Below are 12316 nucleotides of genomic sequence, written 5' to 3'. Positions count from 1 at the left end.
CAAAGTGGGGACCAACACGCCCTTCTCAAAACACAGTGAGTGAATGGGACTGTATGTCCCATGGGGTCCTGTTTGCACAGCACAGAGGGAAGAAGGCATTAAAAAGATATTTCTAGAAGGATGTACAAATAGCTGGTCTGAGGGACTGCCCTGGGGGAAGGTAAAGTCACTGTCATCTGAGAACTTTGTAAAATGTTTAGTTTTTTTCTCTCATATTTGTGTATTACTTTTTTAGCTGTCAAAAGAAAATAAAACTAATATTTAAATTATTTAAAAATCTCTCTAGGGACATATTTTAAGTAAAGAAAAGAAACTGACAGACAACCTGTACAGTATACCATTTAGGCAAAAGAACACACGGAAACTGAACTATATTCTTGTTTTTATGTATGTGCATAAATTCATGGCAACACCCCTGAAGGATGCCCACCTGCCAGTGGGTTCTTCTGAGAAGAGGCGGATTGTAATGAGATCATCTGAACATGTGACAAACTATTTGTGGGGAACTCACAATTTTTAAATATTATCTTTGAAAAATAAAGTGAAAGTTTGTCACAATAAGAAGGTGCACGTCTATTTCAATGAAAAGAAGGGAGTGACATGAAAAAATCCTGGTGTAGTTCACTGTATCACTCTCTAATTTATACACACTTAAGTTTATTCAAATATCACACATTTGGACCATAAGAATGTGTTTTAACAAGTGATTTTTTATTCTTTAGCTACAATTCTCCCACATTTTTACATTATCCCATTTTTTCCATATTTTTTTAAACATTAGTACATAATTTGTTAGAAGTTAAAAGGGAAAAACATTTTTTTCTGACTAATATCACATTATATTTAGCTTAAAGATTATTAACTTTTTGAATATCAAAAATTGAAGCTGCTGGGAATCACATTTATTTGTAGGTTCCCAAATAGCCCTGAGGTCTGAATAGGAAAATATCTTTTATAAACTATAACAAAACTCTCACCTCAAAATAAAACACTATGAAATTTACACAATTATATCTGTACTTAGTATCTTTACAATATCCAGAAACCTAATGGATTATTAGAAATGACAATGCAAATAGGTTTACATTCAGAAAAAAAGACAGCTTATACTAAGAGGACCTAACTTGCAACCTGGCACCCTGTGCAGGAATCTGTTCAATCCTTAGAATGGCCATAAAGTCATCTTTGTTAAAAACACAGGTCCTTGGACACCCCCAAATGCCAGGCAGACCAAAGACAATTCCAGTACACTGGCTTTTACAGTTCATCTGAATGGGGTATAAGTTTCAAATTCCTTCGGATGCCCCGAAGGCTCACAGGGATGCTGGTCATATTTCTGGGACTGTCATCGCCTTTTGCAGTTTTCATCAGGTGTATTCATAGCTGTGCAGTTCTAAACCAGCTACCAGAACTTTTACTCAAAGAACTGGTGTTAAGGTGCCTCCATACCTACCTCCCCAAACCTCTTAAAGCATCAGGCCAACACGGACCATTGCTTTACCGGATGGAAAGTTTTGTGGGTTTTTTTTCTTTTTATTTAAATACAATAGAAGGGTGTAGTATCATGACAAAACTAGTTCCTTCAAAAACCAAACTGTGTTAGCATTGATTAGAGTATCTAATACATAGGCAGACTTGGGGAAATACCAGGGCTTCCTCAGGATAAGGTGTTGATTCTAAGGGTAACCTGCAGCCAAATGTCAAGGGCTGTAGGCTGAATTCCTGGGGAGCTCTTCCAGGGGTAAAGAATCCTCTTGGGCCTGGGCCCCTTGGGTTTGGGTTCCTCCGTGCAGCCAAGGTAGGGTGGAGGCAGAGAGATGGCCCAGAGCTGGCCAAATGGGTTCTCTATGAGCCGTCTGGGTCAACGCTGCCTTTCAATAAAAACCTGGACTATGATGACCCTAGCCGTGTTCTGTGCCACAGCAGGCGGAATGCTGACAGTGAGACCCCACTGAGTACACTGAACAACACACCATCAAAGCAAGTTCCATCTGACACTGCCCACAGCCAAGCTATAGCAGCATTGTAACCTTTGCCAGCACAAAGCCCAGTGTCCCTTTAGTTCATTTGTGTGTATGAGTACACACATGTGTGCTCGCCTGTGCACACACACACACCTTAGTGTACACTGTCCACATTGGCACTGCCTGCTGCCGAGGGCTGTGCCTTTTATCAAGTCTTATTCAGGCTGGGTGAGCCTGAGGAAACTGTGCATGTAATACCGGCTTTCAGCTGAGTCGCTCGAAAATAAGTCAAAGCAATCCAGGTAGTGTGTGTTTCTTTTTCCTGTTTCTTTCAAAAACAACCTCCAGAGGAGATTTTTTAGTCACTTATTTAAAATGTTAATGAAGGAACCTGGGAGTGCAAGGGCACAGAAATGAGCAGCTGATTCAAGAGTTATACCAGTGCGTAAGCAAGTTCCAAATGCACCGAGAGGCGTGGAGGGGAACATGCAAGCAGCGCCTTGAGAGACACTGCTTTTGTTGTAAGCTCTCCGCAGCTCCCAGCATGACCGCCGCAACGGCATTCATCCCACGGCAGTTGTCATCAATGGGACTTTATTGTTTTAGAAAGATGTCATAGTCAGGGTCCCACCTGTCCTTCCCCGGACCGTGGCCCTCCAGGCAGTCCCAGGCAGGTGCCGGCTGAAACGGGCTGGTGTAGAAACCAAGGACCAGGCCCAAAGAAACAGGGTCCCCAGGTGTTTCCAAGGGGAAGCACTGATTGCCAAGTGCAGAATCCACACAGTTACCCACTGTGGGAGGCAGAGGGACCTTTGCAAATCCCCAGGGAGTGTGCTAGAATTTCCCCAAATACTGCAAAAGGGAAAAAGTGCTTGCGCTTTATCATGTGAAAGACTAATGGTGTCTAGGAGCTGACACAGCACAGGGGGACTCTGACCACTCAGGAACAGTGAGCTGTGTCAGGACGGAAATGAGCAAGCCTGAGTCTCCGGTGCACCTGGGGAAAGAGTAGCGCAGGGTGCACATCAGGGCTGTGCCTCACTCCACAGAGCACACTCGGGTCCCCAGGGTACAGATGAACAGCAGCCTTCCCACGTCATGTAGTGTGGACAGCGGGGCTGGGGGGAATGTAGTGCTCTTGCAGGCGGGCTACCAGGGATATGGCAGACCCACTTTTCAGGGCCCATTCATTTCCTCTCTGGGATGCATTTCATCATAATCACTCGGTACCCACGCTTCTTCCAACAGCCTGGAAACAGCAGGCTGTGCATCCTTTTCAGGCCTGGGGTCTGGCCCTACTCCAGGGGCTTCTGTTTCACTCACAACAGCCTCATCTCCACTCCTGAGACCTGGTCACCACCAACAGCAGGGAGAGAAGCGGGCAGAGGGGCCCAGCATGGCCCTCCTGCATCCATAAATCCTATTTTCCAACCGACATCACGGACTCCCTCTCTCCCGCTCCCAGGAGGAGCCTCTTGCCTCAGGAGTGGCCACGCTGAGATGACAAAGCCATTGCAATTCTGATCTCCATAGTCCTGAGGTCTCCAGTGCTGCCAGGAGTCTGTCAGGAGGAGCTTGACAGGACGGAAGACGTCCACGATGTTCCCAAGTGCAGCCAAGGGGCAGCCTCTGCACACCGAGGTAATTCCAGATGAACGGCTCCAGGCTGTTCCCTCCTGCTTTCTGGTGAGTTTAGTGCTGGCTGACTGTAGAACACTTTATTCACAGAAACAAGTAGAAAAAATTGTCACTTTTAGTTCATGTGCTCCAATGTCAGACCGGGAGCAGCCGGTTCCGGAGGGAAGAGAGAGGACTGGCCTATCTGTGTTCTCATCAGCCACCTCCATGCACACGGAGGTGGATTTCATTGTTGCTGATACACATGTTCCATCCACAAGAGGCAACTCAGAGGGGCTGAAGCGACTTCACACCCACCCCAAAGCCATTTCTGCCACCAAAGTCCCCGATCTAGAATCACCAAGAAGTCTCCATCAAGGGTAAGCCCCAGGTATCTCAGTTGTTACCAGCAGCATCAACATTGTCTGAGAAATATTTTTTCTGTCCAGTTAAAGCATAATTTACTCAAACACTAAAAAGTGTAAAATAGACTTCAACTTTTCCTCTATTTTTATATATAAATTTATATATAAATCCCTGAGAAGGTACCTGTCAACTTGAAATTCACTATGTACAGTTAATAAACATCAGGGTGCAGGTAGGGACCCCGAGCCCCATCCCTCTGCACAGCAGGGGCTGCGCTGTCATGGCAGGAGAGCAAACCAGGTCTCCCTTCCAAGCAAAGAAGAGGCGGTGGGAGAGGCACAGCTGTGGAGGAATTCTAAGCCATCAGCGCAGACACTAGCAGACCTGCCTCTCATTCAGTCTGGGGTCTAGGAGGTCCCACCATGATAACCCCGCAGGGACACCACATGCCTCGCAGAGGCCCTGGCTTTTCTGTCCTTGGTAGACCTTAGTGTAGGTGGTGCCAGGGATGATCAAGAACTTAACCAGCTGGGAGAAGAAAACAGGCAAAGGAAGGAAAGGCTAATGAGGAAGAAGAGATGAGGTGACGGGGGCAGGAGAATGTGGAGGCAAAGCCAGAGAGGGCACTGCCGTGGCCACTGACAGAAGAGGAGAAGGGGTCGGTGCTCATTGGTCCCCTCCTCCCTGAACCACATTGGGGATGCAGGGAGGGTGAGCCCTCAGTGAGTGAATGCAGCTGTTCAAAGCAACGAAAATAGACAAAAATGAAAAATGTTCTCTAAAGACACTAGGCTTTTGGAGAGGCCACTGTGAGACCCCTGACTGCCAGATACCCAGCGGTGCTGAGTGGGGATGGGACAAGAAGCCTGCCCCTCCCAGCCCTGTCCACATCCTGAGACCGAGGGGCCTGTGTCACCGGTACCGAGGGCTGGAGGAAAGGGCTTCCAAATGGCTCAGGAAGATGAGGGGGTGTTTCTCCCCACCTCTACGACCAGATGACCACACCTCCCGTGAGGAATCCCTTACCCAAAAGAAGTGAACATAATAATGTTGCTTAAGTATAAACTGACCCGTCAGGTCACCCCGACACTGACTCCATGACACCCCCTCAAGGTGGCTCTGTTTCCCCATCATCTGGGCTTCCCTCCCTGGTCTCCTGCACTCCCTGAGCCTGACTGGGGGCCCACCTGTCCCCTCTGCTGCCCACTCCAAAGAGAACAAGAAACAAAGAGCAGAAGGCCCCCACAGGTCGAGGCAAGAGGCTTGGCAACACTTCTTTCCCTTGGAAAATTCCTCTACTAGCAAATCTGCTTCCACACGGCAAAAATGAGAAGTGCTGGGCCAGCAGCCACGAGCACAGCTGCAGGAGCTGCCTGGACCCACTGCATGGGCCAATGGGAAGGGCTGTCCACAGGCAGGCTATGGCTAGAATGAGTCTAGAGAGGGACTGGGGAGAGTCTCCAACTCAATCAGGAATGATCCTTCTTTCAGTTGGGTCTGGCAGGTTTTCAAAATCCCATCTTTCCACTGAGGCCACACCAAAGCTCCGCGGGAGGTCAGGCTTCCCCCCATGCAGCTGTCATTTTCCCTCAAGTTGCAAACACTGGCCAGGTAACAGCAGCTTCCGCTCACCAGGCAAGTGGCCAGCTCTCCTTCAGGTTTGCCAAAGAAATCCATGTCCTGCCCCACGCTTGTTGGCTCAGCAGGCTTTTCAAAATGCAGGTATCTCTAGAGCTGTTTTGTGGACACCAGGAGCATCACTGGACAAGCCCTTTGCTGGCCCCAGAGTATCCTGTGTACCTGGATGAGGCTGGAACACATCGGAGGCAGGGCCGCAACACGTCCACTCCAGAACAGCGTGGGACCTGGGGAAATCACCAGTCATTTGCTGTCCCATCACTGCTGTTCCACACAACCGTGGAGACTCTGAGCATGGGTTGTGGTGAGGTAGCAGCTGGGCAGGACCAGAAATGTCCATTTTTGATATGGAAGCAGCAGACACCCAGGCTTGGGGTAGAAGTGGGGGCTCCATACCACTCCCATACCATTGCCAGGAATGCCTGGCAACCCACCAAGGGTCAGACGCCACGTCAGCCCTAGCAGAAGCTGCCTAACCCTGGCTGTTCCAATGACAATTAGACATTCTTGGGAAGGTGGAGCCCTTTGTGGGAGCTCAGAATGGGTGTCCTCCCGAAATCACTGTGTTAGAGCCACAGTTCTCAATGCAGGCTGCAGTGCAGTCACCTGCAGAGCTTTAGGACGCTCCCAGGGCTCGGCTTCTGGGACCAGGACCTTGAGAACTTTCACAGCAGGGGTAGCCGGTGTTGAGAAGCGTGCCTGGGAGACCACGTGGCACTGCCTGGCTGGGTCCTCGGCTGACAGAGGTGAGGGTAGGGCTCGTGGTGTCTTGGTAATGCTGTGAATTATGTACGTGTGGCAGGAAGGTGCCACATGCCAAAGGAGTCAGAAAAGACAACCCCCAAAGATAACCAGTCTCAGTCACAGTCCCCACCTCCTCAAAGGAGACATGGCCAATCCCAACTCCTTGGCCACGAGAGTGACCCACAGTCAACTAATATCTGCAGTTCTCAAAGAGGGTCCAGTCTCCTGCGGCATTCATCACGGTGCCTTTCTGGGATTAAGGAGGAACTCACTGCAATCTGACCTTAAACACCGTATCATCATCGCACCAATCTTCCATTAACCTGGGTGCAGCCTGCAGTCCTGTTCAATGGAGTTTTTGGAGAGGCCAGTTTAGGATCCCTGGTTGCTCGATGCCTGATGGTGCCAAGTGGAAGGGAGTATGGAGAAGCCTGCACCAGCCCTGCCTGCGTTCTGAGACAGACACTCTGTATCACGATGTATCTAGGGTTATTAGGGTTATAGTACAGAGCCTCCAAATAGGCCTGTGATCGTGCATGTCCAAGTATTTAATACTGAAATAAAGTGCATATGTGACAGATACTCTACAACCCACACAGCCAGAGCCATTAGAATTAGAAGTTCCTGCCTGAGTTTCCAGCTTTCATACCCTGCACTGCCGAATTAGAATGCTGCAAATCTGATAATGATTAAAAATACAAAAATATGCAGAAAACCCCCTTTGATAAATTCAAATTTGATCACCGAGAAAAGTGCTCTTCATGTCACCTAGGAGAGAAAAGTGATCTCCATGTGACTTTGGAGATAAAAGTGTGGATTTAAAACCCTCACCGAGAGCTTGTGACCCAAGGCAAATCACACCCGTGCCCTGCCCTGCTCAGGGCCCCGCATCTTGGAAATTCCATGAGGTCCGCATGAGGATGAACTAAACACCAAGTGCAGTCCTCAAGGGAAAAATAAAAGAAATACCCACACAATGGACTCTTTGGAACTGAGCCTGGAGGAGGGGGCTGCCCGGTCTACTCCAGGAGAATTTGCCGAAAACAAGTCTGTTCCCCATTCCATTCTCTCGCCTGTTCTAAAAACTGCCTCCTCCCCATTCCTGTAATTTGCATCATTCTGGGCTCCTTACTCTTGCTGCATCTTTTTTACATTTTAAGGATACCTGGATTTGATTTACTTAAGAGCACATAAGGCTTAATTTTGTATTTCTGGTAATCATTTATTATATTTCCCCCATTTTATCAAATGACACGTTTTTCTCATGTCTATTTTTAATATGTTAAAGATTTTGTATCCAGTTTATCTAAAACTCCTTGCTTAAAATGAGTTTAATTCTAGCAATCTATACATGCTTATCTCTGCATTGTTTTATAATTTGATGATAAATGTTTTCCCCCAATATATGACTGTATGGATACTTTTTAAAAAGATACAATAAAATCCGATCTCTCTGTCTCACTTGATTAAGTGGCTGAACGAGTCAATCCCTCCATCAAATAGAAATATCCGGCATCACTTAACCTAATTAATAAGAACATCCAGCGCACACCTACACCCACGATGAGAAGAAAAGACCAAACAGCCAAAAAGGAGAGAATCCCATGATTTCTGTGTAAACTCCTACAGATATCATAAATATTTATTGCTAGAAACAGTATTTTAAATAAAAGGTTTTCAGGCAAGTGTATTAAAACTGCCTTGGATACAAGGGGCCCTATCACTTGTAAAACGTTGCAAATTTGATAAATAATGATTAAAAATACAAAATTACGCAGAAAACGCCCTTTGATAAATTGATCTTAAAAAAAAAAAAAAATCCTAATTGAGGTTCTCTAAATGGAGCCTTTTAGGCAGTGTGCCTGCTAGGTGTACTGATTGCTAGGAGGGCTGGTGACAGGCGAATCGATGTGGCTCCCCCAGCCCTCTCCTGGAAGCAGCCTGGACAGACAGCCTGGAAATGCGCGTGGCCCCGTGGTCCATGGAGCGTCCGTGGTGCGATGCGCAACGAGGCCGCCTCCTTCTCCGCGACCAGCCCCGCGGCCTCGCCCCGGCCCCGGCCCCCACGCCAGGCACACAGGCCCTCACGTCCTCTTCTTCCAGGGCGCGGAGCGCCTCTCCTTCTGCGCCTCGGCCTGGCGCTTCTTCTCGGCCTCCTCTGCCTTCCGCTTCTCCTCCTTGGCCTCCTTGTACCGCCACTTGGGGATCTGCAGGTGGCCGCTGTCCTTGGTGCTGCCCTTCCGCGCCGGCCGCTCGGGCTGGAAGGTGGGCGCCGGCGCCTTGCTGACTCGGACCCGGGGCACCACCACGCCGGGCCTCACGCTTCTCCGCCGCAGGCGCTGCAGGGGCAGGAGGCTGGCCTTCCGCGAGGAGGGCGCGGCGGGGCCCCGGGACGGGGGCGGGAGGTCGGCTCTCGGGGAGCCCTCCCGGCAGTCCACATCCTCCGTGCCGGTCTCCCCGCGTTGCCCTGCGCCTCCCACCCCATCCGCCTCCTGCGCCTGGGGGCCCCGCGCCGCCCGCGCCGCCAGGATCTCCTGCACCGCCAGCCGCCTCTTCCCCACGCACGGGGGGCTCTCGGGGCACACGGTCTGGCACACAATGGCCACGGCGGGGCTGTAGAGGCTCGTGGTCATCCGGACCATGTGGTCCAGGGCACCCCCGTCCTCCGGGCCCCGCATGGTGCGCGGCGTCAGCGCGGACAGTACGCAGTCCGTGAGCCTCTGCAGGCAGTTCTTGGAGCCCGCGGGCTTCCGCGCCGCTTCGGGGGGCGGCGGCAGCTCGGGCCGGTACTTCTCCCAGAACTGCTCCGGGCAAGGGCGCTCCAGCAGCCTCTGCATGAGGCGGACGGCATCCACGCGGCCCGTGTAAGTGGCCCATTCCTGCGGCGACATCCCACGGCGGGGGTCCCTCGCGTGGACATCCGCCCCTGCAAAACGCAAAACACACACAAGAGTGGGTGGCGGCAACAAGGACTCTTCCCTCCCAAGGCAGAGCCTGGGGCAAAGCCAAGCCTCCTAACAGAGGGCTCCCTAGACCCGGCCACTGCACAAACCCGGTGCTCATGTGAGCACCCAAAGCTGGGCCTGGAGTGCAGTGATGGGAACATGGCCCACTGCAGCCTCGACCTCCTGGGCTCAAGCCATCCTCCCAAGTCAGCCTCCCGAGTAGCTGGGACTACACCACGGACCACCTGTAGAGATGGGGCCTTGCTCTGTTGCGCAAGCTGGTTTCGAACTGCTGGGCTCAAGCAATTCTCCCACCTCCACCTTCCAAAGTGCTGGGATTACAGGCCTGAGCCACGGTTGCCCAGCCCAGTCCAACTTGCCTTTTAAGTGTTCCATTTGATTATCTGTCTTGAATGAAACCCTGCCTGAATTCAGCACCTACATTACAGATTTTTTTTTTTTTTTAGATGGAATTTCGCTCTTGTTGCCCAGGCTAGAGTGCAATGGTGCGATCTCGGCTCACTGCAACCGCTGCCTCCTGGGTTCAAGCGATTCTCCTGCCTCAGCCTCCCAAGTAGCTGGGATTACAAGCATGTGCCACCACACCCGGCTAATTTTGTATTTGTAGTAGAAAGGGGGTTTCTCTATGTTGGTCAGGCTAGTCTTGAACTCTTGACCTCAGGTGATCCACCCACCTTGGCATCCCAAAGTGCTGGGATCACAGGCATGAGCCACCACACCCGGCCAAATTACAGAATTTTTTAAATAAATAAGATCCTATAGCTTTCTGTCAATGGAGAGAAGAACAGACAATAAAGCTGCCTTGGATACCTGAATGCTGTGGTTAGAATATTCTAAAAATACGACTAGTAACAGTGACTCGCAAAGTGGTGGCGCCCCAGCTGTGGCCTCACTCTGAGGACTGCCATGGGTCCTGGACTGTGGGAAATGGGTGGTCCTTTGCTTCTCCCAGTGCGGGCTAGCTGGCCGGGCTCTGTCTATCTTTAACAGATGGTGGGTTTTTCCAGAATAGAAAAATTCATTTTTGTTTGCTCAACACATCTCATCCTGGTGGGTAGGGGGCATGAATTTTAAAAAGGCTTGTTGCAAAATGAATGGCAGTCACAGTAGCTGTGGGACCTGCCTGAGACCCCCAAGCTAGTAACAGAGAGAGGGTCTAAGACTTGGGTGTCCTAACCTCAGTCTAATATACTTCCTACCACCCGGCAGGCCCGGTGTGACGGTTAGTTTTAGTTTTCTATGTCAACTTGGCTAGGCTAGAATACCAAGTGATTTAATCAGACATGGATCTAAGTGTTGCCCTGAAGGTATTTTGCAGCTGTGGTTAACATCTATAATCAGTTGACTTTAAGTCAAGATTGCCCTCCATAATGTGGGTGGGCCTCGCCCAATCTGCTGAGGGCCTCCAGAGCAAAGACCAAGTTTTCCTGGAGAAAAATAAATTCCTCCTCAAGACTGCAGCATTTACGTACTCCTGCCTGAGTTTCCAGCCTTCAAGCCTACCGCACCAATTTCAGACTCACCAATCCCCACAACCACACAGTCAACTCCTTAAAATAAATCTCTTGATATCCACATCCTATTGGTTGACTGACAGGTCCCCTTACACAGTCGCCGTGACACTAGTCACTAGTCACTTAATAAATCTCCCCAGGCCACCCACTGCCCCCAAATATTAAATATTGCAAAGTTAAACTTCAACTCAACTTGATGAAATCTGCATAAATTTCAATGTTGCAGTATAGAAATTAATATGGAATTGCTGTTCAATTAATACTGGTCCAATCTCAATCCCACATACTGTTAAAAATCATTGAGGGGCCAGGCGCAGTGGCTCACACCTGTAATCCTAGCACTTTGGGAGGGCGAGGAGGGAAGATTACCTGAGGTCAGGAGTTTGAGACCAACCTGGCCAACACATGGTGAAACCCCATCTCCACTAAAAACACACAAAATATTCGCTTGGCGTGGCGACGGGCACCTGTAATCCCAACTACTCAGGAGGCTGAGGTGGGAGAATTGCTTCAACCGGGAGGGGGAGGTTGCAGTGAACCGAGATGGCGCCACCGCACTCCAGCCTGACTAACAGAGCCAGACTCCATTTCAAAACCAAAGAAACCATTGAGGATTTCAAGTCCCATTAGTCCCATCTCCACCAGCAAAGCAACGTGGAGAACTAGGACAGTTATCTAGTCTGTGAGCTCCTCGGGGACTGGGCCCAACAGACGCTTCTTCATGTATATCCCATGCAGACCCAGACCCAGTTGTCTGACATGTGATGGCTGATCAATATGTGCTGAACTGAGGAAGGCCGGGTCCCCAGCCGCTGCCCTGGCCTGCCGGCCCACAGTGGCCTCATGGCTCCCACAGACCCAGCTCACCTGAGCTTGCCTGGTAAGGATCTGAATTCTGTGACACATTAAAGAATAGCCATATTAGAAGAGTGGTAATTATTTGGAACTGGATATCAGGATGGAACTCATTAGTGAGAGTACAATTTATAAACTGACTAAAATGAAAAGGGGGCAGTAAAAGTGTCATAGCAAAAAATAGATGACACATTAAACCTTAATTAATTGCATGTCACTTAAAAAAGGAACAAACTGCAAAATTAAAATCTTAATGAACACTGCCTGAAAGAGACATTTTTCAAATGCTAATGGAAAACCAGAGGAAGAGCTGTCCAAAGTTTTGCACTCTTCGTCCTGATGTTCACCTATCTTTTCAAAATAATCTCAGAAAAGACAAAGACTCTAAGGAACAAAGGCCACTGGATCCTAGAATCCGAGTCATGCTATAAATTAGGGATCAGCTGCCTTAGGAAGAGACTGTAAAGGGTCATATTAATGACCTGAACACAGTAATTAAATTATAAAAGATAAGTACTGATTAATAACATTTTATGCAAACACCTTTCAGAGAATACAGAGGATTTCTGAAATGCCACTGTATCCATCTTCCTGCCAGCAGACCCCCCAGCATCCTCACCTCCCACCTAGTGTCGTTTTGCCCAGGGCTCAA

The 12316-nt window shown here is 49.4% G+C and overlaps 1 protein-coding gene across 2 annotated transcripts in view; it reads right to left on the bottom strand.

The window, feature by feature from the left end:
• Positions 1 to 690: 690 nt before the first annotated feature.
• The window catches only part of ANKRD33B (ankyrin repeat domain 33B), a 94307-nt gene continuing 82681 nt past the window's right edge, over positions 691 to 12316 (bottom strand). For both annotated transcript variants that reach the window (XM_031666089.1, XM_031666090.1), the window contains exon 4: positions 691 to 9255. In XM_031666089.1, coding sequence (XP_031521949.1) covers positions 8414 to 9255 — 842 coding nt within the window. In that variant the 3' untranslated portion in view covers positions 691 to 8413. The remainder of the gene's footprint in view (positions 9256 to 12316) is intronic.

This window comes from Papio anubis, chromosome 5, assembly GCF_008728515.1.
Source record: "Papio anubis isolate 15944 chromosome 5, Panubis1.0, whole genome shotgun sequence".
Taxonomy (NCBI): domain Eukaryota; kingdom Metazoa; phylum Chordata; class Mammalia; order Primates; family Cercopithecidae; genus Papio; species Papio anubis.
Note: the sequence above shows the minus strand (reverse complement) of the source record. Positions and strands in the feature narration are given on the sequence as shown.